Consider the following 27,665-nt stretch of genomic DNA (forward strand, 5'->3'; position numbering starts at 1 on the left):
AGAGTTATGGGCGACTGCGAATGGTCGAAGATGATTGAGCACAACAGAGGCGTTTCTCGATAGCCAAAGCACAATGGCGACTGGGAAAGACTTGAAGGAAGAGTTTTAGCCACGACGGCGATTGGGATGAATTATGGGCACAAAGACGACGATGAGTTTTAGGTCATAGAATGAGAAGAGAAGGGAGAAGGAAATTCGAAATCGAGAGAGAAAATTTTGATAGGAATGGGTAAAGTAAGAGAGAGAGGGAAATTTAATTTTTACAACTTAAAAAAATTAAAAAAGAAATTAAAAAGGGGAAGGGTCTTTAATGTCAGTTTTCACATAATAAAAAAAATTAAAAATTAAAAATGGAAATATCATTAATGTCGATTTAAAACGACATTAATGATCCGTCTTTTCAGAAATGACATTAAAGCCAGATTTTCATTTTTTTCACCTGACACTAAAGCCCATATTTCTTCTAGTGAAGGAAAGGTTTAGGTTTCACTTTCAGACATATACCAATTGTAGTCACGCATCAATAGTAAGAGCGAAAGTTAACCTATGAGATAATTAAACACTAATTCAACAAACCATTTAGAAATTTAAATCTGAAGGCATTTCAATCAAACTTTAGTAACGCTGGGAGAAAAACCTAATTGTAGCCATTTTCATTTTTAAAAAAATTAAACAAACTTTTTTAGTCCAAGCAAATAAGCTTATCAATCTTCAGATCAATTCCTCAACTATAAAATGTCAAATTGTATTGTTTTCTAAGAGTTGCTTAACAATTTCATCATTTTTTTATGCCTCCAAAAACAAAGATTTGGCATCAACTTTAGTGGACACCCCCTCCCAAACTACGTTCTATAAGCCTAAAAGACGGGATGAAGCCAACAAATATCGCCCTCCTCTTTCTACTACTACTAACTCATACAATGATACACTGTTGGAAAGGATTTTTGGAGGTTGGAGGAAATTTGGAAGAGAGAATTGAGATAAGAGGCTACTTGTGTTATTAGACACTTCTATTTTTTTGACTTAATACAAGTCGAAGGACATCCCTCTTATTTATCCTAGTTGTCACTCCTAAATGAATGGCTAGGATTTTGGCAACACATTCTTTATTTAACGGTTACAAATGACTCTCTAGAATATTCTTTACAATTACACTCATTTCTTATATTTTCTAAATGTATCTTCAATCTTCTCTAAATATCTCCTACAATTGATTTATCTAGAATATTGTAGTAATTAATACTTTATAGAAATTTGGCTTTTATTTGGGCTATGCCTAAATATTGTTAAACCCAAAATCAAGTTTATATTTCAACATCCTCTCTTAAACTTGATTTTGTTACTCCAAGCAGGTCTCTCAATTTTGTGAATTCTTCTTTTTTAAGAGGCTTAGTGAAAATGTTGGCTACCGGATCACGAGTCTTCACGCACTCTAACTATACTTCCTTTCTTCTGATGCACTCTCTAATATAATAATAATGTGTATCAATGTGCTTTATTCTGGTTGTGGAAAACTAGTTTTTGGCCAAAGTAATTGTTGATTTGTTATCTATGAAAACTTCTGGTTGGCTCTTCTTTTGGCAATATCATAACTCCTTTAATAGATTTCTCAACCAAGTTACATACATGAGGTAGCAACCACATATTATGCTTCACACGTAGAGAGAGTAACAATGGGTTGCTTCTTTGACATCCATGTGAAGGCAGTGTGCACACACATATGCACACACGCACACATGCACACGCATACACAAACACACACACATGTGCACACTCACACTCACACCCATCCTCACGACCACATGCGCACTCACACACGCACACCCACCCACACGGGTACACACGCACTCGCACACGCACACGCACACACCCACACACGAACACACGCATGAGCGCATGCACACATCCACATACACATGCACGCAAACACGCACGTCCACCCATACGGGCACATGCGCACTCACACACACGCACCCACCTACACGGGCACACGCGCACTCGCACATGCGCGTACAAGCACACGTACACGCACAAATACGCATGCACACACGCACACGTACATGCACATGCACACACACGAACACATACGCACGCACACGTGCACACACATGCACTCGCACACGCACACCCACCCGTACGAGCACACACGCACCGACACACATGCACGCACGCGCACCCACACGGGCGTATGTGCACTCATACACACACAAGCACACGTACACCCACCCACATTGGCACACGTGCACTCGCACACGCACATGCATACACCCACACACACGCACGCCCATGCGCATGCACGCACATGAACACACGCATGAACGAACGCACGCACACACACACACACACATGTACGAACATACGCACACCCACCCACACAAACATATGTGCACTTGCACACATGCACACACACACCCACACACATGCACGCATGCACATGCACACTCACCCACACGAACACATACGCACTCACACACATGAGCACACACACACCCACACAGACACACGCGCACTTTCACACGCACACACAAGCACACACCGAACACACGCATGAACGCATGTCCACCCATACGGGCACATGCGCACTCACACACACCCACACCCACCTACACGGGCACATGCGCATGGACGCACACGAACACACGCATGAACGCACGTGCACACACACACTTGCACACACACACGCACACCCACCCACACGGACACATGCACATTTGCACACATCCACACACACATGCACGCACGCGCACGCGCATCCACACGGGCACATGTGCAGTCACAGACACGCAAACACACACACCCACATGGGCACACCACACACAAGCATACGCACACACCCACACACACAAGCACATGCGCATGCACACGAAACACGCATGAACGCACGCACACATTCACACATGCATACACACATCACACACACATGCACACACGCACACACACATACGCACACGCACATCAATCCACACGGGCAAACGCGCACTCGCACATATGCACACACACACGCACACACGCACACACGTACATGCACAAAGATGTGAAAATGAATTAAATTTAAAAACAATTACATTAATTGTGTTGAGAATGACTTTTAAACTATATCATTTAACTTAATAACATTAATTAAATTATAATTTCTATTAATATTGATTTAAGAGTGTCATTAGTGTAATTATATCAATATAATGCGATCTTATCCAATTTTACAACAAAAAACAAGTCAAATATGGACTAGTAAATCCACACTCTTTGTCATAAGAGATATAATAACGTTTTTATGGGTCATTTTAAAAAATGACAAAACAACTTTTTCTTTTGAATTTTAGCAAATAACATTTTTTATCTGAAAAAGATACATCAACCCATAATAACACTACAACAAATCTGGGTTGTAGTGTTAGGTGAAAAAAATGAAAAATTGTCTTTATTGTCGTTTTTGAAAGGTGGATCAACCGACATTAATGATAAGGATTTAATGTCGTTTTTAAATCGACATTAATGATCAGCCAGTTTTATTTTTTTTTAATTTTTTGTATTTTGTAAAACCTGACATTAATGACCCCCCATTTTTAATTTCTTTTTAAAAAATTGTTAGGTTTTAAAACTAAAATTTTTCCTCTCTTTCTACTTTTCTCTTTCTTACTCTACTCTTTCCCTATCAATTTTTCTTTTCTTTCTCTCCAAGTTGGTTTCTAATTTTCTTCTCTTCTCAATCTGTGACCCTAGATCGCGAACGGCAACCAATCTTCATCGTGCTTCCACCGCAAAATCCTTGGGTTTCTTCATTTGATTGTTAACTTATGACTGCTAGGTAGCATTATTGATTATTAATTGTCTTATTTTTTTAAACGTGCAGCCTTATTCATACTATCTTTTGTTAGAAAAATGAAAGAAGAGAAGGCATAGAATGAGTGTTATGTGAAGCACAATATCTTCATAATGTGATGCGTTTTGGTTTTCGATTGAGATCAATCTTGGTAATTAATTGTTTTGAATTGTGTTTTATTTTATCTCTTTAGTAGTAAATGTTTTTGTTTTCTTTAGTTTAGTTTGAGTATTAGTCTTTTGATATATTTGTAGGTTGCATCTATTTATCCATATATTTATCTTTGATCAATACCTAGCCAATGGAGTCTCTTCTTTTTATGGGCTTCCTTATATTCCATGTTCTTTTACTATATATTTGAGATCTTCAGCTTCCATAAATGAAATAAATTAACTATTTTCATTTAAAAAGAAAAACGATCCAATAGGAGTTTGTAAGATTATTTATCATCTCCATTGTTTAACTTTCTCTATAAAAACAATGTTGCTATTGATGGGTAAATTTTACAATTAAGAGTAAGAAGCCTATAGACTAGCATTGCTAAATTGAACATTCAAAATTTGCTTTGAAGTAAGAGTCGAGGATGGTATAATTATTCTTTAGTTGTATTCCTCTTTTTCTTATAGATCTTTGAAGAACCAAATTAGGTTATTTTCTTCTTCTTAATGAGTTGTTTGATCAAAGCTTATTTTCTTCTTTATTTTTGCAGCACTTTTGGGTTGCCATTTTCAATTGTCTTCTTTGTTGCTGCTACATTATTTACTCTACTGAAACTTTGTGGTAATTTTTAATTTTCCACATTTAGATTGCAGTCTGTTTAGTTGATTTTAAATAGTATGTACTAATTTTGCAATTCTAGATTTAATCTTCCCCAGGTTGTAAGTATATTTTGGTCTTAGATAGCCAGCCAAGCTAAGCTAAGTAGATGGAAGCAATTGTTGAAGTTGAAGATTGTGAAAGCGTTTAAGATTTCTTATTTAAGTCTTGTATTAGGATCTAGTTTCATGCATTATTATAGAATGTATATACAAACGCAATATTAAGATTTCATTTTCTATATACAAATGTAAAAGAAAAATATTGTAGTTCCTAAAATAATATTAATTTTATTGATTTGTTGGTGTGAGAAAAAAATATTTATTTACACGTATCTAATGTCAGTTTATAAAAAATGAACAATAATGCAATAATTATAATTTTTTTTTGTAAAAATAGATCAAAAACAAGACTTTAATGTCGGTTTTTAAAAACGATATCAAAGGCAAACCGACACTAAAGGTCAACAATAGCACCATAAAAATGTCGGTTTTAAACCAACATCAATGACCATACCGACATTACTGATGCATTTGATATCGTTTTTAAACTGACATCAAAGCAAAAACGACATTAAAGACCTTTAATAACGCTAGCATAGATGTCAGTTCCGAACTGGCACCAAAGATCATTAATGTCGTTCCGAACTGACACCAAAGATCATTAATGTCGATTTTAAACCGATATTGAATGGCAAATTTCTTCTAGTGTAACCAAATTTATATAATTTGAGAATCAACATTTTAATAATTTTATTCAATCTTACTAACTTCAAAATAACCAAATTGAATTTGAATTTCAAAATAACAAAATTATAATTTAATAGTATTTGAGAATCTCAACGATAGATTTTGTATCAAAATAACCTTAATTGAATTTCAAAATTAAAAAATATCAACTTGTTCGATATCTTTATCTCAAAATAATATTAATGACTTGAATATCAAGATAATTAAATTATTATTTTAAAATTGAAAGAAACTCAACATTAAGAAATATCAACTTGTTCGTATACAAGCACACGAGACACACATACACACGCACGCACGCACACATAGACACACACACACGTGCACATGCGCACACACGGACACGCGCATACACATGCACACGCTAGCGTACACGCACACTCACCCACACGCACACGCGCACGCACACATATGCACAAAGATGTGTAAATAAATTAAGATTAAAAAACAATTACAATAATTATGTTTAGGAGTAAAAATCATGTTCATTTGACTTTAAAACATTAATTAAATTATAATTTCTATCAATATTGGTTTAAGAGTGTCATTATTTCAATATAATGCGGTTTTATGCAATTTTACCAACAAAAAATAAGTCGAATATGGACCTGTAGATCCACACTCTTTGTCCTAAGAAATGTTAATAACAACTTTTCTATGGGTTATTTTAAAAAATGGAAAAACTATTTTTTCTTTTGAATTTTAGCAAATAACATTTTTTGCAGGTGCATGGTATTTTACAAAATATCCACCTTCTCCAACTGTAATTATTTAGTTTCTACGTTGTAATTAATTTATGTCATTTATCAGCTTTTAATTAATTTTTACTTGAAAATATACATCAATCCATATTGCAACTTTTTTTTTAATATCTTGGGACTCAACTAATTGATTCAATATTTTAATAACTTTATTCAATCTTACTAATTTCAAAATAACCCAATTGAATTTGAATTTCAAAATAACCAAATTATTATTTTTCAGAATTTGAGAATCTCAACATAGATTTTGTATCAAAATAACCTTAATTGAATTCAAAATTAAAAAATATCAACTTGTTCGCTATTTTTATCTCAAAATAACATTAATGGCTTAAACATCAAGATAACGAAATTATTATTTTAAAATTGGAAGAATCTCATCACTAAAAAAGATCAACATGTTCGCACACGCACACACGCACGAACGCACACATACACATGCACGCAAGCACACTCGCACACGCGCGCACGCACGCACTTTTGCATACACACACACATACATATGCACGCACACCCATCCACACTTACCTACACACACGAACACACGCGCACACACACACATATGTATAAAGATGTGTAAATGAATTAAAATTAAAAAATAATTAAATTAATTGTGTATAGAAAAACTTTTAAACCATATTCATTTGACTTAATAACATTAATTAAATAACAATTTTTATCAATATTGGTTGAAAAGTGTCATTAGTGTAATTATTTCAATATAATGGAGTTTTATCCTATTTTACCAACAAAAAAACAAGTCGAATATGGACCAGTAGATCCACACACTTTGTCATAAGAGATATAGCAACGTTTTTATGGGTCATTTTAAAAATGACAAAACTACTTTTCTTTTGAATTTTAGCAAATAGCATTCTATCACGTGCATGGAATTTTCTAAAATACCAAATATTCATCTTCTCCAACTGTAATTATTTTGTTTCTACTTTGTTATGCATTTATCAACTTTTAATTATTTTTTATCTGAAAAAGATACATAAACCTATATCATAAATTTTTTCTTAATATCTCGAGACTCAAGTAATTGATTCAAGATTTTCATAAATTTACTCAATCTTACAATTTTCAAAATAACCTACTGGAATTGAAATTTCAAAACAACCAAATTGAATTTCAAAATAACAGAATTATTATTTTTCAAACTTTCAAAATGTCAGATAGATTTTGTATTAAAATAACCTAAATTGAATTTCAAAATTAAAAAATATCAACTTGTTCGCTATCTTTTATCTCAAAATAACATTAATGACTTGAATATCAAGATAATAAAATTATTATTTTAAAATTGAGAGAAACTCAACATTAAAATATATCAACTTGTTCACACACAAGCACACACGGACACGGGCAAACGCGCACACACGTACACACGCACGTATGAGCGCACACACACCCACACACCCACGCGCACAAGCACATACGCGTCCGCACACACACAGACAAACATAAGCACACACACAGACACACACACACGTGTGCACATCAGCACACAAACAGGAATGCACACACACATACACACACCCACCCACATGCACAAATGTGCACAAACGTACACCTGCATGCACACACACTCGCACGCATACACACACGCACGAACGCACACTCACACCACACGCATACCCACACACCCACACGCACGCACATACACACACGCACAAATGCACAAAACTGCGTAAATGAATTAAAGATAAGAAAAAATTACATTACTTGTGTTTAAAAAGACTTTTAAACCATGTTCATTTGACTTAATAACATTAATTAAATTATAATTTTTATCAATATTGGTTGAAAAGTGTCATTAGTGTGATTATTTCAATATAATGCGATTTTATCCAATTTTACAAAAAAAAAAAAAAACAAGTCGAATATGGACTAGTAGATTCACACTATTCATAAGAGATATAACAACGTTTTTATGGGTCAATTTAAAAAATGCCAAAACTATTTTTTAAAAAAATTTTATCATATAGCCTTATTGCACGTGCATGGTAATTTATAAAATATCAAAATATCCACTTTCTTCAACTGTAATTATTCCGTTTCTACGTTGTAATATATTTATGTTATGCATTTATCAGCTTTTAATTATTTTTTACCTGAAAAAGATACATCAACCATGTCATAACTTTTCTCTTAATATCTCGAGACTCAACTAATTGGTTCAAGTTTTTATAACTTTATACAATCTTACTATTTTCAAAATAACCTAATTGAATTTGAATTTTAAAATAACCAAATTGAATTTCAAAATAACAAAATTATTATTTTCAGAATTCTAAAATCGCAACGATAGATTTTGTATTGAATAATCTTAATTGAATTTCAAAACTAAAAAGTATCAACTTGTTCACCATCTTTATCTCAAAATAACATTAATAGTTTGAATATAAAGATAACTAAATTATTATTTTTAAAACTAGGAGAAAGTCTACATTAAAAAATATCAACTTGTTTGCACACAAGCACATGTGCACACCCACCCACACATGCACACGCACAAAATGTGCATACACGCAAACATGTACGCACACATGTGCACACACACGTACGCACGTGTACACACACGTACACACGCGACAGCACACACACGAACATACGCACAAACGCACACACATACACGCACATGCGCATGCGCACGCACCCACACAAACTCACACACGCACAAAGATGTGTAAATGAATTAAAATTAAAAACAATTACACTAATTGTGTTTATAAAGACTTTTAAACCATTTATTTGACTTAAGAACATTAATTAAATTATAATTTCTATCACTATTGGTTTTAAAATGTCATTAGTGTATTTATTTCAATATAATGCGGTCTTATCCAATTTTACCAACAAAAAAACAAGTCGAATATGGACTAGTAGATTCACACTCTTTGTCATAAGAGATATAACAACATTTTTATGGATCATTTTGAAAAATGACAAACTACTTTTTCTTTTGAATTTTAGCAAATAGTATTTTTTGCACGTGCACGGTATTTTATAAAATACCAAAATATCCACATTCTTCAACTGTAATTATTTTGTTTCTACGTTGTAATTAATTTATGTTGTGTATTTATCAGCTTTTAATTATTTTTTACTTGAAAAAGATACATCAATCCATATTGCCACATCAATCCATACCAAAACGTTCCTAAGAAAGGATCATCTCACCCATAACTTTAAATTCTTCAAACACAATGCAATTAACTTAAAGCAGAACAAAACAAAACAAGAAATCTAACCAACAATAACAAAAAAATAAACCTTAAGCCTTGATCCTTGCAGTCCATTGGGGTTCAGAACGCGGACATGATCGAGAACAATCGATTCGAGCTGCAGGTTTCAACATCGACAAAGAATTTCCAAGTAAATGAAAATTTTGGAAATGGGTAGTGAAGAAAAATAAGGTTGAGAGGATTTTGTTTGGTGAGTGGGAAAAACTCTAGCCAGTGGAAAGAGAAGGGAAGAAATGGGGTTTAGTTTACACAGATTTTTCTTAATGATTGTTGGAAGAACAAAGAGATTGTGAGAAGGTTTAACGGCAACGACAATGGCAGAATGTTAAATCCCCAAAAGACTAAATGGCCAATTGAGAGGAAGAAGGAAGAAAGAAATTCTCTTTCAAGCTAGGGAAAAGACAGAGGAATGGGAATTGAATTGTACGTTTGGTATGGCTATATGCAATTTTCTTGCTTCTTTATGGATATGTTGTACAAAGAGTAGAATGACATGGTTCACTTTGTTTCTCTCTTTACAAAGTAACCAATGACTTAAAAGAAAGACATTGAACAACAAATGACCAATAGAAAACAATATACTCAAGAAACAATAAAAAAAATGCAGAAATTAAAAATGAAATTGGAAGTAGGAAAAAAATGGAAGGAAGAAAAATACCCCAAAAGTTCTAAATGCAATATGATCATAACAAACATGTCTCACTGTGAACAAATCGAACAAGCTCTATAACGAATTTTGTAGTGGGATTCCGACTCATAGAAGCCGGCTCCAGGCTTGCACAACGAATGACCAATACAAAATAAGATCCAGTAAAAAGAAAGGCCCAACTAAAGTGAAATTAGAAGACACACACGTCCTATATTAAGGTAGAGTCAAGGTAATTTAGAAAAATTCATTACCGGACAACTACCTCAAAATTACCCGAACTTATAAACTATACAATTATTTTTTCCTGATGTTCCAAAACACTTGCCAACTGAAATTTTCTTTTGACAAATATGCAATGGGTTTCTTGAAATTGAATGCTCAATCCAGAAATTGAAAATGAAATTGGAAGTAGAAAAAAAATGGAAGGAAGAAAAATACCCCAACAGTTATAAATGCAATGTGAACATAACAAGTTGTTCATCATGAACAAATTGAACAATCCCCAAAACAGATTTTGCAATGGGATTCTGACTCCAATAAATTGCATCCATGTTGACCAAAACTTTCCGAACAAAGGATTCAGCTTCCCATCAACATGCATCACAAACCTATAACTTTAAATTCTTCAAAAACAATGGAATTAAATCAAGGCAAAAAAAAACACAACAAGAATTCTAACCAACGATAACAAAAAAATCCACCTTAACCCTTAATCATTGTCGTCCAATGGGAGGTTCAACATTGGACATGATTGAGAACTATTGGTTCCCAGCCGCAAGTTTCGGCATCGACAAAGATTCTCGAGGGAAATGAAGATTTTGGAAATTGGTAGTGAAGAAAAATAAGGTTGAAAGAATTTTGTTTGGGGAGTTGACAAAATTGTAAACCGAACCCCATGTGTTTCATTTTTCTCCTCATCGGCCAGAATTTTGTCAACTCCCCAAACAAAATCCTGGCCGATGAGGAGAAAAATGAAACACATGGGGTTCGTTTACAATGATTTTTCTTAATGATTGTTGGAAGAACAAAGAGATTTAAGGGTAACAAAAAGAATGGAAGAATGTTAAATCCCAAAGACTAAATGGCCAATTGAATGCTTAAGGAAGTTTGATTTGCCTGTTTTAGCAGTTTTCTTGCTTTTTTATGTAAATGTTGTAGAAAGAGTAGAACAAGGACATAATTCACTTTTTTTTCTCTTTACAAAGTAACCAATGACTTAAAAGAAAGACATTGCACACTAAATGCCCATTAGAAAACAATATACATCGAAAAGAATAAAAAATATGCAAAAAACGGATTTTGAGTAGAATTCCGTCTCAGATTTGCAGTCTCCAGGTTTTCCAAAACGTTCCTAAGAAAGAATCAGCACAACCCACAACTTTAAATTCTTCAAAAACAATGAAATTAACTCAAAGCAGAAAAAAAAAGATAAAAACTCTACCCAATGATAACAAAAAAATAAACCTTAACCTTTGATCCTTGCAATCCATTTAGGGGTTCAACACTAGACTTGATCGAGAACAATCAGCTCCCAGCCGCAGGTTTCTGCATGGACGATGATTTTTCGAGGAGGGAAATCAAATTTTTGGAAATGGGTAGTAAAGAAAAATAAGGTTGAAAAGATTTTGTTTGGAGAGTGGGCAAAATTCTAGCTGGTGAGGAGAAAAGAAAAGACATGGGGTTCAGATTCGAGGGATTTTTCTTAATGATTGTTGGAAGAACAAAGAGATTGTGAGGAGATTTAAGGGTATCGCCACGAATGGCAAAATGTTAAATCACAAAAGACTATTGTTTTCTTGCTTCTTTATGGAAATGTTGTAGAAAGAGTAGAACGATGACATGGTTCACTTTGTTTTTCTATTTACAAAATAACCATTGACTTAAAAGGAAAGAATTTGCACCACAAATGACCATTAGAAAACAATATACATAAGAAAGAATAAAAAATACGCAGAAATTGAAAATGAAATTGAAAGTTGAAAATAAATGGAAGGAAGAAAAATACTCCAAAAGTTCCAAATGCATTACGATCAAGAGAAATTTGTATCAACATGAACTGATCAAATAAGCTCCAAAATGATTTTGCAGTGGGATTCCGACTCAGATAAGCAATCTCCAGTCTTGCCAAAACGTTCCTAACAAAGGATCATCACACCCATAACTTTAAATTCTTAAAAAACAATGGAATTGACTCAAAGCAGAACAAAATGAAAGAAGAACTCTAACCAACGATAAGAAGAAATAAACCTTCACCCTTGATCCTTCCAATCCATTTGCGGGTTCAGCACTGGACATGATCGAAAACAATCAGTTTCCAGTTGCAGGTTTAGGCATGGACGAATATCTTCCAAGAAGGGAAACAAATTTTAGCGAAGTTTGATCTACCTGTTAGCAGTGTTCTTGTTTTTGTACGGAAATGTTGTAGAAAGAGTAGAACGATGAAATAAATCACTTTGTTTTTCTCTTTACAAAGTAACCAATGACTTAAGAAGAAGACATTACACAACAAATGACCAATAGAAAATGATACGCAATGGAAAAGAATAAAAAAGAAAACAATATGCATTTTTGTGTTCAAATTCTTGGTCAAATCGCAATTCAGAAATGAAATTTGGTTCATTATCGACGATAATATGTGAACTAAATAACATAAGTTTCAGAGTCATGGGAAATAATAGCCTTGCTAATTGCTCAAACTCTGAATGTGAAGGCTTTTCCCATGTGAAGGAACCCAAAGAACCAGCCAAAGCAGCATGCTTCTTCCCAATGCAAGAACATTCAGTGTATCTTCTGATTATGTCTTGAATGCAGTAGGAAAAATGATATGAAGTTGTAATTCAAGCTAAGGTTTTTTGCATAAACCAAAAACTTAGATGGATAAAACACAAAATGCATCCTGTTCCTACCTTATGCCTACTACATTGCTAACAATACACTTACTGCACTCTCATAGAAGGAGCCAGAAATGTTCTTGATGATCTGTTAAAATCTTTTGATGAAAATGTAATTAGTGCAAAGAGCGTTGATGATTCTAAAACAGAGGCACCTCATGCTAACTCGGATGTGCAATGCATCTCTGAAGATGAAAAAGTAAATGAAGTTTCGAAAGATGATGATTCTGTGGAGATTTCTGCTGAGGAAATCAATGAATCTGACAAATCTTCTCTGCCTACTGAAGACTTGGATGTTACTGAAGTTCACAAATCGAGCATTGCAGAAGAATTTGGTATGGAATTTGAATCTCAACAAAATGAGTCTACCTGTGAATTGGAACATAAAATTGAAGAAGATGTTGAAGAAGAAAACACACGTGAATAACTCTGCTGAAGAACTGTCTCTTCCCCACGAAAATGTGGAAGAAGAAACTGAAGTTGATGGAGATGATGCCTTGAGCAGTGATGAAGAATCTTTGGAAGTGAAAGACGATCAAGATGAAAATGATCAGATCCCACAACCGAAAATGTAGCATCAGATGCTGACATTGAAGGAGACAAGAAGGAAACAAAAATGGAGAAAAGTTCTGTTCAAGCTGAAGAAGATGATACAATTATCAATAAGTCCACAGAGGAGTTCCTTGAGAATGTTTCTGATGATTTGGTTGATGTCAAGATCCAATGGAAAATGGAAGAAAAAACTCTTCCTAAAGACATAATTGTCGAAGCTATCGACTCACAACCAGAAATCCCAAATGCCATTGTTCAATGTGAGGAAGCTTTGGTGGAAATCACTATCACATCCTCCAACAACAATGCAGTTCAATCATTGGCAAACCAATTCCCTAGGCCAACAATAGAAGCCAAATCTCCCGTTGAAGAACAAACCATTAGTTTGCTAATGGACAACCCAGATGCTGAGGAAGAAGAAGCTGAAAAAGAACAGAACAAAGCAAAGTTCATTCAGTTAGTGGTGAAGAATGATAATACTAGCCTAAGGTAGCTGAGGAAGTTGTTCAAGGAAAAACTCCAACTTAACCATAAGAAGATGGAAAAATATAACATCAACACAAAAGTTGTTGGAGGTGGCGTGAAAGTGAGAACTGCTTTACAACCAGTGCCGGAAAACAGAATGACCGTGCATTAAAAGTCTAGAAAGAGAGAGCATTGTGCATGGTTCAAATTGTGGTTTGCCTCACGTTATTGATTTTGTGTTTGTTTTATTCTTTCCATGATGTATTTTGAGAGGAGGGAAAAATGAGGTAAATGATTAATTTGTCTGAATTTTTTTCATCAGTTCAATAATAAAAATGCTAGTAGTTTGTCTTTTAAAAAAAAACAATACACTTACTGCAGCACCAAGATACAGGTTGTAGCCAAATTTCAGGAAAAAAATATATTCAGATTTTTGCATATCGAGAATTTGGTGAAACGCACCTTGAGTTTATTTACTCAACTAATCCACGAGAATTTGTGATATGAACACTCTTGGCAGAGGTCCATTGACTCCATCACCATCATCAGCAGCATTAGAAATGGAGGGAGGTGAAAACCAAAACGCTTTCAACTTTTTGGCTGGGAATGATAATTCTTCTTTTTGACCTAAGCGGCTGGCTTGGCTCCCTCTTTTTTTCTCGCTCCCTCTCTAAAGGCTGCCATGCTGGGTGAAGAACTTTAAGTACCTACTAGGCAGGGGTCGGGTTTTGCTTAGGCAAGAAAAGCAGAGAGGATCCCCACGAAAAATCTGAAACCGGGGGATCTCGGCGCGCATTTTACTTGATCTAAGCGGCTGGCTTGGCTCCCTCTTTTTTATCTCTCTCCCTCTCTACCGGCTGCCATGCTTGTGAAGAAAAATCTAAGGACCTACTAGGCGGGATCGGGTTTTGCTCAGGCAAGAAAAGCGGAGAGGATCCCCACGAAAACTCTGAAACCGGGGGATCTCGGCGCGCATTTTACTTGACCTAAGCGGCTGGCTTGGCTCCCTCTTTTTTTTCTCGCTCCCTCTCACAGGCTGCCATGCTGGGTGAAAGAACTCTAAGTACCTACTAGGCGGGGGTCGGGTTTTGCTTAGGCAAGAAAAGCGGAGAGGATCCCCACGAAAACTCTGAAATGCAATATGATCATAACAAATTTGTATCATCATGGACAGATCGAACAAACTCCAAAACAGATTTTGCAGTGGCCTTCCGACTCAAATAAACAGCCTCCATGCTCCCCAAAACGTTCCTAAGAAGTGACACCATTTCACAACAAGTAGCCAATGACTTAAAAGAAAGATATTGCACAACAAGTGACCATTAGAAAATAATAAACAATAATTAACACAATCTAATTGGTATCTTATGGATATAAAAGACAGCATGGATCCATATTGGAAGGATTTCAAATTAGTCTACGAACAAAGAATTTGGAAGGATTTCAAATTAGTCTACGAACAAAGAATTTGGAAGGATTTCAAATTAGTCTACGAACAAAGAATTTGGAAGGATTTCAAATTAGTCTACGAACAAAGAATTTGGAAGGATTTGTGATCAACTAAGGAGCTCTCGACTTTCTCCGCTGGAATTTACCTTCCTTGGTACTTATCGACCAGAGACTGGAAGTAGTGTGCTCTTCGTCCATAGTAGTCATCCAACCAGCAAGGGAAAGACCACGACGCGCAGTGGAATAGGAAAAAGAGCGTTGAGCACAGCTTTCGTGTCACCAGCAATCGTTTTTCCTTTATTGGTAGACCGAAAAGGCTTTGTCAAGCAGGCAGGCATGGTTGTCACTCGATCGACAGTTGAGAAATCCGGCGCTGTTAGGGCGATTTTGAGGAAGACGAAGAAGATAAGAGAAGGGGAGAGGACGAGAAAGTAGAGAGACAGAGAGAGCCGTTAGAGAAGAAGTAGGGGAAGAAATTTGAAACGTGAGTGAGAGAGAAGGGGAGATGAGGGATTAAAATATATTTGAATTATTTGTGATAAAACCCATTTAAAACCCAAAACAATTTCTTTATAACTAAAACAAATATTTTGTTTTTAAAATTTAGACTAAAAAAACAAATTTTACGAGATAAAATTTTCAGTAACGATAAAGCAAAAAATATATATTTTGTTTTTCAAATAATTATAATCCAAAATTTTCAAGAAATGTGAAATTTCATTTAATAAGATAAAAACATTAGTTTCCAACTTTGGCAGTGGATGAAAGTATTAGAAATTGAAAATAATTGTTAGACATGCATGTTAGCCGTCACCACAAACCAATCCAATTTTTCATTCAAAAATGTTGAATTTATAATTAATGGTTCTCGAAACATTCATACAATTTTTTTTAAATTTAACTTACTCAATTTGAGTTTTCTTACGATGTTCATGTCGATATTATACGAAAAATTGTCTTAAATGATAAAATTGCTGAAGATATTCACAAATATAACAATGTTTTACCGTCTGTTAGTTAGTGATAGAACATGTACTAGTGGTCTATCAATTATCATCTATGGTTTTAGTTTAGTGGTTATTTATCAAGCTCTTGATAAATTAAATAGTGATTTAACAAGTATAATGTAAAAGAATATTCCAAGAATAACCTTGGAGTATCACTTGAATTTTCAAAACGACCTAACAATGCTAAACTATAAGCTCATAACTCATAACCTATCAAAAAAAGTACAGATAAAACAAAAAAACTATTTAAATCTTAAAAAATGAAATATGAGAAAAAAATGAAAAGAGAAGAAATAAATTTTAAAGTATATGTAAATTTTAGATATTAAGTAAAAAAGAGAATATGTAAGTTGAATTTTAATCGGTAAGAATATGATGTCTAGAAACAAATTTTTTATTTTTTAAAAGTTGATTGATAATTATTTGATTTCTTTAAATTCAACAACAACATAAAATTCGATAAGAGAAGGTTGTCACATGCTTGAGTTTGTGTTGAATCAAATGTGGACTCTCGGGCAAGGGTGTATCTTGGCCATATAATTTCGGGCGAGGGTGTAAAGGTTGATCCCGAGAAAATTAGATCTATCAAAGAATGGCCCGTGCCCACTAATGTCCGTGAAGTTCGTGGATTTCTTGGGTTGACAGGATATTATCGAAGATTTGTAATGAATTTGGAAGTGTGGCTGCTCCTTTGACTCAATTATTGAAGAAAGGAGCATATGAATGGACTGTTGCAGCTGCTGAAGCTTTTGAGAATTTAAAGATGGCTACGATGACTCTCCCAATCTTAGCACTGCCAGATTTTCCTTACCATTTGAAATAGAGACCGATGCTTCTTGATACGGGGTAGGTGATGTCTTAATTCAAAATCATCGGCCAATTGCTTATTTTGAGCCAGACATTAGCTATGAGGGATCGTGCTAAACCATTTTATGAACGGGAATTAATGGCTGTAGTTTTGGTTGTGCAACGCTGTAGACCTTATCTTTTGGGCAAGAGGTTTGTAGTGAAAACTGATCAACGATCATTGAAACTTTTATTGGAACAAAGGGTTATCCAACCTCAACATCAGAGGTGGATTGCTAAGCTTCTTGGCTACAATTTTGATGTCGTGTATAAACCGGGACTAGAAAACAAAGCAGTAGATGCCTTGTCTCGTGTCCCTCTACTGCCGAACTTAATCAACTTACTGTTGAGATCAGTTAAATTGGCAGTCCCCAAACTGAAGTTGACCCTAAATTAGTCCCAGAAATTAATGGATGGATCTGAATGTCTTGTTCAATGATGAAGATATTCTCCCTATTAAAATTCCCCTGGATTTGCCTAATGATTTAGTGTCTATAGTCGGTGATTGTGGAATCATTATGGCTTAAATTAGATGTGCAACTGCCTTTTCCTCCTCCCAGTCATTATGAAGGTTGTCTCCTGGAGCACTAGGAGTTTGAACGACCCCTCTAAACGTGCACTTAAAAAATTCATCAACTATTGTAGTCCTAATGTAGTCATGATTCAAGAATCTAAGAAGGATACCTTGAACTCAATGCTAAGTTTGACTGCTCCCTTCGGAGTGACAAGTCTCGTTTTTCCCCTAGTGTGGAACGGGGAGGATTCCTCCTATTTTCAAAGCCCTCATCAAACTCAATGCTATGTCTAGAACGCTAAGAGTAGGTGGTCTGCTTTTGGTTAGGCCAAAAGTGAAGTTTCCCTTCATTTTTTTATGGGATTTTTCTGATGTATAATGCATATGTTCTTTTTTTTTTTAGCTCTTAATTGTCTCGCTGTCTTAAGTTTTACATTTGCAAGTCTCTCTTTTCTTTCTTTGGTACGCACACAATAACCGATGGGGTAACCTTTCTATGGTTCTACACTTAGTTTCTAAGTTTGACTGCTCCCTTCGAAGTGACAACAAGATTTGTTAATGCCCACCCTTTCTAAAGGGATTTAGTTCATTGTGGCTAGACAAGAGGCTCCAAACTCATGTTTGACAAGACAAATTTGTTAAAACCATCTCAATTTCTAAAGAGTACCTCCTATCCTTTTTTAACTCTATCTAGGCTAGGTTTGGACTAAGCGCATCATAGGTAAGTCATGGCAAAGAAACAAAGGAAGACAAAGCTAGAAAAGTATCCATGCACTTATTTATTATATGCATGCAATCAAGCATTCACAACACACATACCATTTTCTCAATCATGCATTCACATCTCCATAAGATATCGCTAAAAATGGGCTTAAACCAAAAAACACTGGCAGCTTATTCTCAAATTTCAGCACATATACTCATCAACATTCAGAATTTTACATCACAAACCCAAGCTCAGTGATCAAGGGTTGCTAGTCATGCTTTTTATGCAAGATCTAAGTAATCTAAGAAGGTATAGTGCTCATTATTGTAAGGAAATTTTTTTTAGAAATTTTGAAATTTGGGCAAAATTTGAACCTCCAAGTTTAGACTAAACATGCAAGCAATTGCCCACCCCCACTTAAAAAATTGCAAACTTTTGAAAATCAAAATAAAAGAAAAATAAGGGAGAACTTTGGACTCCCCTGGAAGGATCGACATCCTTGGCTTTGGTTTGAAGCTTGCATGGATAAACCTCTTCATTCCTTTTTCATTGATTATTCATCCTTGTTCCTGAAAATCAAAGAAAGTTCTCTCAATTTCATTTATTACTAAAATTAGGATAATTATATTAACTGTATTTTAACACTTTTGGTAGTTTATGTTTTGGTGTATTTTCAATGGTATTTTTATATAAAGTACAAAGTTTATGGGTATTCTGTATAATTTAGCCTTGAAATTTCTCAGACATGCATCAAATCAAAATTTCAAAACCATCGGTATACTTATGGAACCTCTTTAACAAAAAAAAAAAAAAAAATCAAACCCATGAAGTCTAACTAACCGAACACAATTAGATTTCTAGTAGCAGTAATTTACCACAGAAACATAAATTAATAGTTAGAAAATAATTGCATGGCATTTCTATAAATTTATCACATGATCTTTCTTCTTCCTTTTTTTCTTTCCTTTTTTTGATAGAACTCTAACTAAGTTAGTTAGGCTTCTACATGTAGCAGTTAATTAAAATAGAGACAGAAACTATAGATTAACAAACAATTGGAAGGCCTCTCGATCAATTTAATACACAATAAGTTCATACTTGTGTCGTTTTGGAAGTATGAAAAACGAAAAATCGCTATTTTCCCTAAACGAGAAACCTCTTCATTCCTTTTTCGTTGATTATTCATCCTTGTTCTTCAAACCTCAAGCCTTAAAATTGAGGCAGTAGAGGAAATTCTCTCAATTTACTTCAAAGGAAGGATCATGTTCTCTCCTACAAAGGGTGTGTTTCTAATTTTCATAACTTTATGACTTAATATGGCAATGTTGTATAATGCAAATCCATAATAGAAGAAACACCATTTGCAGCACAACCAAGAAAAATGAAGATTGAATATAATGTAATGCAATAAAATTAAAATACTAAAGAATCTTGTGGTCCCTTCCTTTTCTTCTTTGTTTTTGATAAAGTAACTGCATTTATCACACAAACAATTAGATAGAAGACTTAAAACCCTAATCTGCATCGGACTAAGTTGATATTTTTCCTCTTTCTTTGTAAGTTAAAAACCACATGAGTTTGACACTGATTACTACCACCACAAGTCATTTAACTTCTTCAACTGCCTCATACTTTTCACACGAAACTGCGTCATACAAATTAACCCATAATAAAGCTACCCAAATTCCAAACCCCATCCGATTGGTTTCTGAAATCAGTAACTCTCATGGAAGGAAAAACTTGGACAGACTGATGCATAAATTGAGAAATGAAAGTTTGAAAAAGATTCTTACATCTTTGTCTATTAGAAAAAAAATCGATTTCTTGCAGTAGAATCGTTGTTCCCTACCATTCTCAAAACAGCCTGAATAGCCATGTTAAGAACACCGAGCCCAACACTGAAGTTGAAAGAGGAGAAAAAACAGCATGTTGAAACAAATGAAGGTTAAACCAAAAGGATTGAACTATAGTTTCCAAAGTTTTCATTTCTCTTATATTCACGTAGTAATAGTAATAGTAATTCCTCTTTCAAACAACCACTTTTGTTTCAACAAAGAGGACAAGGCTTACGATCCCTAAATAGTTAGCAGTATTGCTATTTGGAGAAAATGTTAAAGTTAAACAGCTGACAATACCTTCCAGCCCCTACCACTACTATCTTTTGGTTAACAAAATCACTCAATGGCTGCCCTTGAGCTCTCACATTTCCCAATAGTCCAGCGAGAGCAACACCAGCAGTTCCCTTTATGAAATGAAATAAACGAAAATGAATGTCCTTTTAAGTAATTATCAACTGCATGAATACAACATGAACTACTCACTTGTATGTCATCGTTGAACATGCAGAACCTCTTACGATAACGTTGTAATGTTTCAAAAGCCCATTTCATTTGAAATCCTCAAACTGGCATCATTCAAAATCAAATTGCGAGATTACGATACTGATTACTGGCAGTGAACACAGTTAAAAATTTGATATCTTAACCAATAAACCTGAACAATAGCTTTAGGCCAACATGTATCCACGACTTCCATAAATTCATCAACAATAGATAGATACTCTTCTCCCTCCAATCTAGGTATTCCTATTCCCTGAACTCCAAGGTCACCGAGGCCAAGAATACGACTTCCATCTGTCAAGACAATCACGTCAACCTGTAGTTGGAAGAAGAAAATACAATGAACTTCAAATATGGTGTTGCCGGAAATTAAAAGGGATTTTCATTTTTATTTTGCTCAAAATCAATGCTCTTGAGCTTTTAATGTCCCGAGAAATGTGAAAGTTTCCCAATATATCGTGTATGGAATTTTAAACTTTTCAAAGAAAACAAGGGTGATCAACATACAAAAGCCTCTGTGGATAGAAAATTAATCAAACGAAAATTCGATTGTTCTGTAGCAGTTTGACTTTGTTGTCAAGAAAATTAAGAGTGATAAGAAGGCGAAGGAGTGACTTTGAGTGGTGGCAATTAGACAGCCAAGCAACTACACTCAAAGTTGCAGGTCAAATAGGCAGCAGGAAGAAACAGAAGAAGAAGAAGAAGAAAAGTTTTCGATCTATCAAACGTGATCAACATACAATAGAAAGTCATTTAAATTATCCAAATATCTTTTGAAGTAATTTTAACAATTTCAAAATAACTCTTAATCATGCTCTAAATATGGAATGAATTATCTATTCAACTACAAATACAAAAGTTTTCCTAAATCACTCTAACTAATTATACAAATTCCACAACACATAGATCACACGCTTCCCAAGAACCCACAAAATTATTCAATGCGGCATTTCACCAAACAGCTGGTGGATGGGGACAACAAAAACAAGTGTTTAACAAAATTATCTTAGAAACAAACACATTAATATTACCTGAAGATGGAACTCCAATTGAACAGCCTTGAAAAAGTGATGGAAAAACAAACAGAACATAAAGATTGTGGGACTCCTCAACTCCAATAAATCCTGCAATGGAAAAATGGGTTAGAAGAAGGTGGAAAAGCATAGTAGAGGATGATGATAATGAAAATGGGTAGTAATGTTTTTCGGTAGCTATCTTTTTCTTCTCTTTTTTTTTCATGTAGTTGATGGTTGTTCTTGATTGTCTTTATTTTTTTTTTTTTTTCCTTTTTTGCTTTTGGGAAAAAACAGTTTGTTGAATAAGAGGTGATGATGCTGGTGAGGGAATTTATTAAAGTAATGAATACTTTTTGGAGGACTTAAACAAGTAAAAGGACGAAATGTATAATTAGTTAGAGGAGGACTTAAACAAGTAAAAGAACCAAATGAAGCAAGCTCAAGCAACAAATTTTCTGTTAAGTAAGCATAAATATTAACTAGAGACTTAAATAAAATATTTCACCACCACCACCACAACAACAACAAAAAACCCAAATATATCGCCATTGACAACAGAAACAGATCAATATAAGCACAATACATTACATGGAAAATATGGAGATAAACGACATGAAGGTTTCCCTTTCACTTACAAAGAGAATCATTAAGTAACTTCTCGTTGTTAGTACCAATATCTAGCATTACTGGAAGAATCTGTCAATTAAACAAGAGTAAACTTAATGAAATTCAAAAAGTGGGGTTAAGAAAAGTTGCTAAAAAAATGTCAACATTAAATGATATTAGTATTCTTAGATAATCTACAAATTTCATGAAGAAAAGACTGCAGACTTGAGAGTTACCCCCACAATCAGGAATACTTGCTGGAACGGGAAAAAGATATCGGCAAATTCTAAACACGGCACACTAAAACTCTCACTCTCCTGGTTCATGCCTAAAATCACATGTACATGTCAATGCTGATAGTGCCTCTTTCACTGAAACAAACCAAATTTCAGTACCAACTAAGATTCAGAAAATAAGGTATTTAAGATGCAGAAAATAAGGTATTTAAGATGCAGGAAATAAGATAGTTAAAATGCAGGAAATAAGGTAGTTAAGATGCAGAAAATAAGGAAACACCCCACATCACTACAGTGCATAACAAATCTATCACATAAGCACAAAGATAAATACCGAGTGTATTAGTTGAAACTTAGCAAAAACAAAAAGGACATAAGCTTATTCTCAAAATTCAGAATCTCACGTCACAAACCCGAGCTTAGTGCTCAAGGGTTGACAGTCATGCCTTTTATGCAAGATCTAAGAAGTTATGATGCTCGTTATTGTAATGAAAAACTTTTGAAAAATTTTGAAATTTGGGCAAAATTTGAAATCCCCCAAGTTTAGACTAAACAAGCGAGCTATTATCCACCCTTCGCTTAAAAAATTTCTTGGAAGTAGCCCAACATGAGAAGATAAAACAATCTGAATGCAGGCAATCCTATAAACAATTAAAACAATAGCCACAACTGATTGAAATCAAGTTGGATAAACAACCATTGGATGAAGGGAGGGCGTTGAGCTTGTCTAAGAAAAACATACTCTTTGAGGGTTTATGCCAGCAGCAGCAACATACATATCCAGCTTTCCTGTAGGTATTCCTATACCCTGTAGGTTCTCACCTGCAATTTGATGTACTCCTTTTCTTTCTTCTTCATCTCATGTATTTGTTGAGTTCTTACTTGCTTTGCACACAAACAGAAAACAACATTAGTACTAAAATTATTACATAGAAACTAGTATCTATCTCACAGCATCCAACTACCATAACCTGATTGCCAATAACCCTTCTCTGGAGTTCAACATTTTCCTACTGTAGCTTGTCAATTTGAGCTTTAAAAGCAGCCTTACCTTTGGCTTCCTGTGGAAAAGAACTTCCTTGTTCAATGTTAAATAGAGAGAAATCATGGAATTTAGACAAGTCTCGAGATTGTACTATTCGTGTAACTGTTGCAATCTCCCTATCTTTAACTTGTACTACCGACTTTAGCCTCTCAACTTTGGTCTCCAACCTTGATATATCTTAATGTAGCCTGCCACAAGAAAATAAAGGTGACTGAATACAGGGAACCATGGTTGTGTGAAGGAATATTAAAAAGCTTTGCAACATCATTACCCTGAAATGAACTACATTTATTCCATATCTTAAACCAATCTCCCATAACAAGAAATGAACCAAAATTAGAAACAGTAGCTCTTTCAACACTACCGAAAGACATAATCTCACGAAGACACTTGGCAATAAAATCGAATCTTTAACGCATCACCATTCTCATCAAATGTTAAACAAATCTCCTCTTGATTCCAATTATTTGATAAGCGAGAAACAAAATAGATCATATTAAGTAACACAAATTCACGAAAAATCAAACATAATAGATCATTAAATTGAAATGTGACGGTAGACTTGACTAAGCCTGATCCTCTTAGCTCAGAAGACAAGGACGGGTCGTGTTATGAGAAATGTCAAGGTAGACTAAATCTCATGTAAGTCACTAGTCAAATAAACCAACAGCTAAAACAAAGCAAAACAATAACAAAAACCCACAAAGATGTTGTAACGACAGTAAGACGTATTGGTTATGATAAACATATACTACTATGAGTTAGGAAGATCATGGATCCAGCCAAAATTATAGATGAATCAGTGATAATCAAAAGTTGAAATCAGTGATATCGAATATTTCTTTAACCCAATATGTTTAAGGTTGCATTTTGTTGTTTCCACACACATCTTGTGACTATGATCAAAGCATTGAAAGTGCAAGAATATAAGTTATAGAATAGATAGATTCAAATATATTAGCAATATTTTTTGCGGTACATCAGAGATTTAGAAGTAAGAAATTATATGAATGATAAATCAAAATAGTTCAGAGACATGGCACCTTTTCCTCACGTAGCTCCACTAAAACAAAGTGGTAAAGGGGAGAAAGCTAAAATGTGGCAAATGCCTTCTTCGCTAAAATGTGGCAAATGCCTTCTTCTTTCAAACATGAAGAGATTGATCACAAAGTCAAGTTGAAAGCTAAAAAAACTTAAGCCTCTATTTGGCAACAATTTTGTTTCACAAAATTATGCTTATGAAAATTACTTATGACTAAACTTCTTTGAACAATTGATAAAAATGTTCTTGAAAACTACTTTTTCTTTCCTAGTCTTTGAACAGAAGAAAACAAACAAAACTAAAAGCAAAATTATTAGAAAATGTGCCTAAATGGACAAATAGTCAGTAGGAAGAAGAGGATTACAATATATTAGGTTAAAATGTTGAACTATGATGCTAACTAGAAGAGAGCAGACCACCTAACACTGATCCAAACCACAAGGTATGAACCTTAAAATTGGTGAACGTGTATCCACTTTAAAGGTTTAAGTAATGACTTCACTCTCATTATCGATTGATGTCATTGGATTGATTTTTCTCCCAAGTCCCTTGGGTTTTCTGGAGTTCCCCACCCTTGCTTTTCATCTAATCTTAGTGAAGAGTTCTCTTTTGGCTCATCTGAAACAAATGCCACCATCGTACTTTCAAAGATAAGGAATCCGACTTCACTCACTTTTCGATCATCTTTTGTATACAACCTTCACTTGGTGTAAATTCACCCCACACTTTCATTATTACAATCTTACTCTTATATCACAATGGAATAATCTTTGTAATCTCTCGCAGCATATGTGCTCTTTTGTAATTTCATCCCATCAATGAAATTATTTATATGTTTCTGATAAAAGAAATGTCTCCTCAAAAAGAATAATAATAACAATAATGTTTGATCAAAGAATCCTTTGGACAAGTCTTGGCACATTGGGAAATCAAGCCCTTGGCATTAAACGCCGAGATCATGATATGGGAATTCCAAAATGTACAAAAATACAAATATTGCTCATGCTCATGAGATTGAATACAACTTATACTCTCTGACTGCAGAAATCCTTAACTCTTAAAAGAAAACAGGAGGCATTGGAAGATGAGTATTTATTACCACTTCCAAATTCCAGTGTAGTGCTCATATACTGTTAACAGCGGTGCCTAAATCCTTGGGGTATTCGGTAGACCGTCATCGGATGAGATTGTAATGTAATGTAATCAATAACCAATGGTTGGATTCAGCGTTTTAGAGCCGATTTGTAATTAAACTCATACATTTCAGCTCTCCAAAGAGAGTCTTTGAATTCAACATAACATTTCTAGTTTCAATTACTAACCTATTGGTGGAGAGCAAGTGCCATAGGTTAAGAGTTAGTATTCCAATCCTGACTACTCCTGACATTACCACGAAGTGTAGACTACATACCTGTAACTCATTATTACTTATCGCACCCGGCAGCCCAAAATCTAAACTCTGTAAGCTTTATCTCATCTAACAATGCCACCCAAAAATCATGCACCAAAATCAACCAGAAATAGAGGTTCAAAATATAATGGAACGGCAGATAAAAACAATACAATAGTAAAAACCACGCACCTTTTACAAACTCTTCCCAAAGAGACAGGCTCAGTTAATCATCTTCGTCGCTCTCGTCACTGAAATAACTTGCTTTCTTCTCTTTTTTCTTCTCTACAATGTTCTCACCGCCAGTCAGGAGTCTCTGGTCTGCATCTCCGTCCACCACCGAGGCCCAACTGTCATCCTCAAACCCTTCTCCAACATCTGATCCCAATCCTCCTCGTGCCTAGCACCAACTCCACCCCTTCTTACCCGCTTCGGTTCTGGTCGCTCCCTTGGCCCCAATTGATTTTTAGGGCATTCATAAGACAAATGCCCATCAATTGCGCCGCACTCGTAGCACCTACTCTTATCCTTATAAACCCTCTTCCTTATAAACTCAGCGGCACGACCATTATCAGTCGCTATAGCAGCCTTAAGAACACGGCCATTCAAAATCTTCCCGTGCATCTGTTTCGCGGCCTTCACCGCGTCATCCTGAGAAATAAACTGGACGAAGGCAACGCCGCGAGACTTGCGAGTCTGTCGATCTTTCAACACCGTAACACGAGCGATCTTACCAAAGTTGGAGAAGAGAGTGTGGAGGTCGGAATTAGTGAGTGAATAGTCGAAATTGGAAACATAGAGAGTAGACTTCGAAGGAACCAAACCTCCAGAACCACCGCCAGACTTAGTGGAAGAGTGTGAGTGTGAGTGCGATTGCGATGAGAAGTGCGACTGTGAAGACGACGGCAGCGACGGGTCAGAAGAGGGGGCGGAGGGATACCGGTAATAGAAGGTTTCGTCCTCGTCGCTGTCGCTAGTAGGGCTATTGGTTTTCTTTCCCTTGGGCGCCATTTTTTCACCCGAGTGCTGTAAACAAAACCTATAGAATGAAAATATAGACTTAAGGTTTAGGAAATCGACCAAATCTAGGAACGAGACAATTACTATGAGCGGTTTGTTTTATTTAATATTAAATAATAAATAGATTTGGTTAATTTCGATTGTTTGAATTGATTTTTTTTAAAGTCAATGCTCACTCCTAAGTTTCACTAACTTTTTGCAATATCACTCTCTATAAATAAATTGTTTCTTCATCTTTAGAGAGACATCATATTCATATAAACAAATTCTTTTAGGAGAAGTTTGGTGCATAGTATTATAGTTTAAGTTGTTATAGTCGTGTTTAGGGTACATAATATTATAATATTAGTTATTATAATTTGTGTTTATGTGTAAATTATTATAGTACGAGTTATTATATTATGTGTTTGAGTATAAATTATTATAATCCGACAAAATTGAGAATCAAAGTGACCATTCTTATTTTGAAAAAGAAAAAAAATCCAAAAGAAG

General features: G+C 34.8%; 2 protein-coding genes and 1 long non-coding RNA gene across 7 annotated transcripts; 1 reads left to right on the plus strand and 2 right to left on the minus strand.

Annotated features, from left to right (window-relative positions):
* The first annotated feature begins 4,530 nt into the window (after nucleotides 1–4,530).
* On the plus strand, nucleotides 4,531–4,932 carry LOC116406384. Its single transcript, XR_004219393.1, has 2 exons — nucleotides 4,531–4,603; nucleotides 4,683–4,932. It is a non-coding gene; the product is annotated as an uncharacterized LOC116406384 (long non-coding RNA).
* Nucleotides 4,933–20,271: 15,339 nt separating this feature from the next.
* LOC116406379 (NAD-dependent malic enzyme 2, mitochondrial-like) lies at nucleotides 20,272–20,883 on the minus strand. The gene is made up of 3 exons (XM_031890099.1): nucleotides 20,801–20,883; nucleotides 20,615–20,721; nucleotides 20,272–20,377 (listed from the first exon to the last, which is right to left on the minus strand). Exons 1-3 carry the CDS (start codon nucleotides 20,867–20,869, stop codon nucleotides 20,284–20,286), a joined length of 270 nt encoding a protein of 89 aa, XP_031745959.1. The 5' UTR covers nucleotides 20,870–20,883; the 3' UTR covers nucleotides 20,272–20,283.
* A 2,535-nt stretch (nucleotides 20,884–23,418) lies between these two features.
* On the minus strand, nucleotides 23,419–27,212 carry LOC116406378 (U11/U12 small nuclear ribonucleoprotein 31 kDa protein-like). Of its 5 annotated transcripts, none has more exons than XM_031890098.1 (5): nucleotides 26,346–27,211; nucleotides 26,175–26,240; nucleotides 23,813–23,909; nucleotides 23,728–23,737; nucleotides 23,419–23,561 (listed from the first exon to the last, which is right to left on the minus strand). In XM_031890098.1, exon 1 carries the CDS (start codon nucleotides 27,162–27,164, stop codon nucleotides 26,460–26,462), a length of 705 nt encoding a protein of 234 aa, XP_031745958.1. In that variant the 5' UTR covers nucleotides 27,165–27,211; the 3' UTR covers nucleotides 23,419–23,561; nucleotides 23,728–23,737; nucleotides 23,813–23,909; nucleotides 26,175–26,240; nucleotides 26,346–26,459. The 5 variants fall into 5 exon arrangements, with proteins under 5 accessions (XP_031745958.1, XP_031745957.1, XP_031745954.1 ...); XM_031890095.1 differs by having other exon boundaries at nucleotides 23,527–23,561; nucleotides 23,648–23,737; XM_031890097.1 differs by lacking the exon at nucleotides 26,175–26,240.
* Nucleotides 27,213–27,665: the final 453 nt, after the last annotated feature.

This window comes from Cucumis sativus, unplaced genomic scaffold, assembly GCF_000004075.3.
Source record: "Cucumis sativus cultivar 9930 unplaced genomic scaffold, Cucumber_9930_V3 scaffold93, whole genome shotgun sequence".
NCBI lineage: Eukaryota > Viridiplantae > Streptophyta > Magnoliopsida > Cucurbitales > Cucurbitaceae > Cucumis > Cucumis sativus.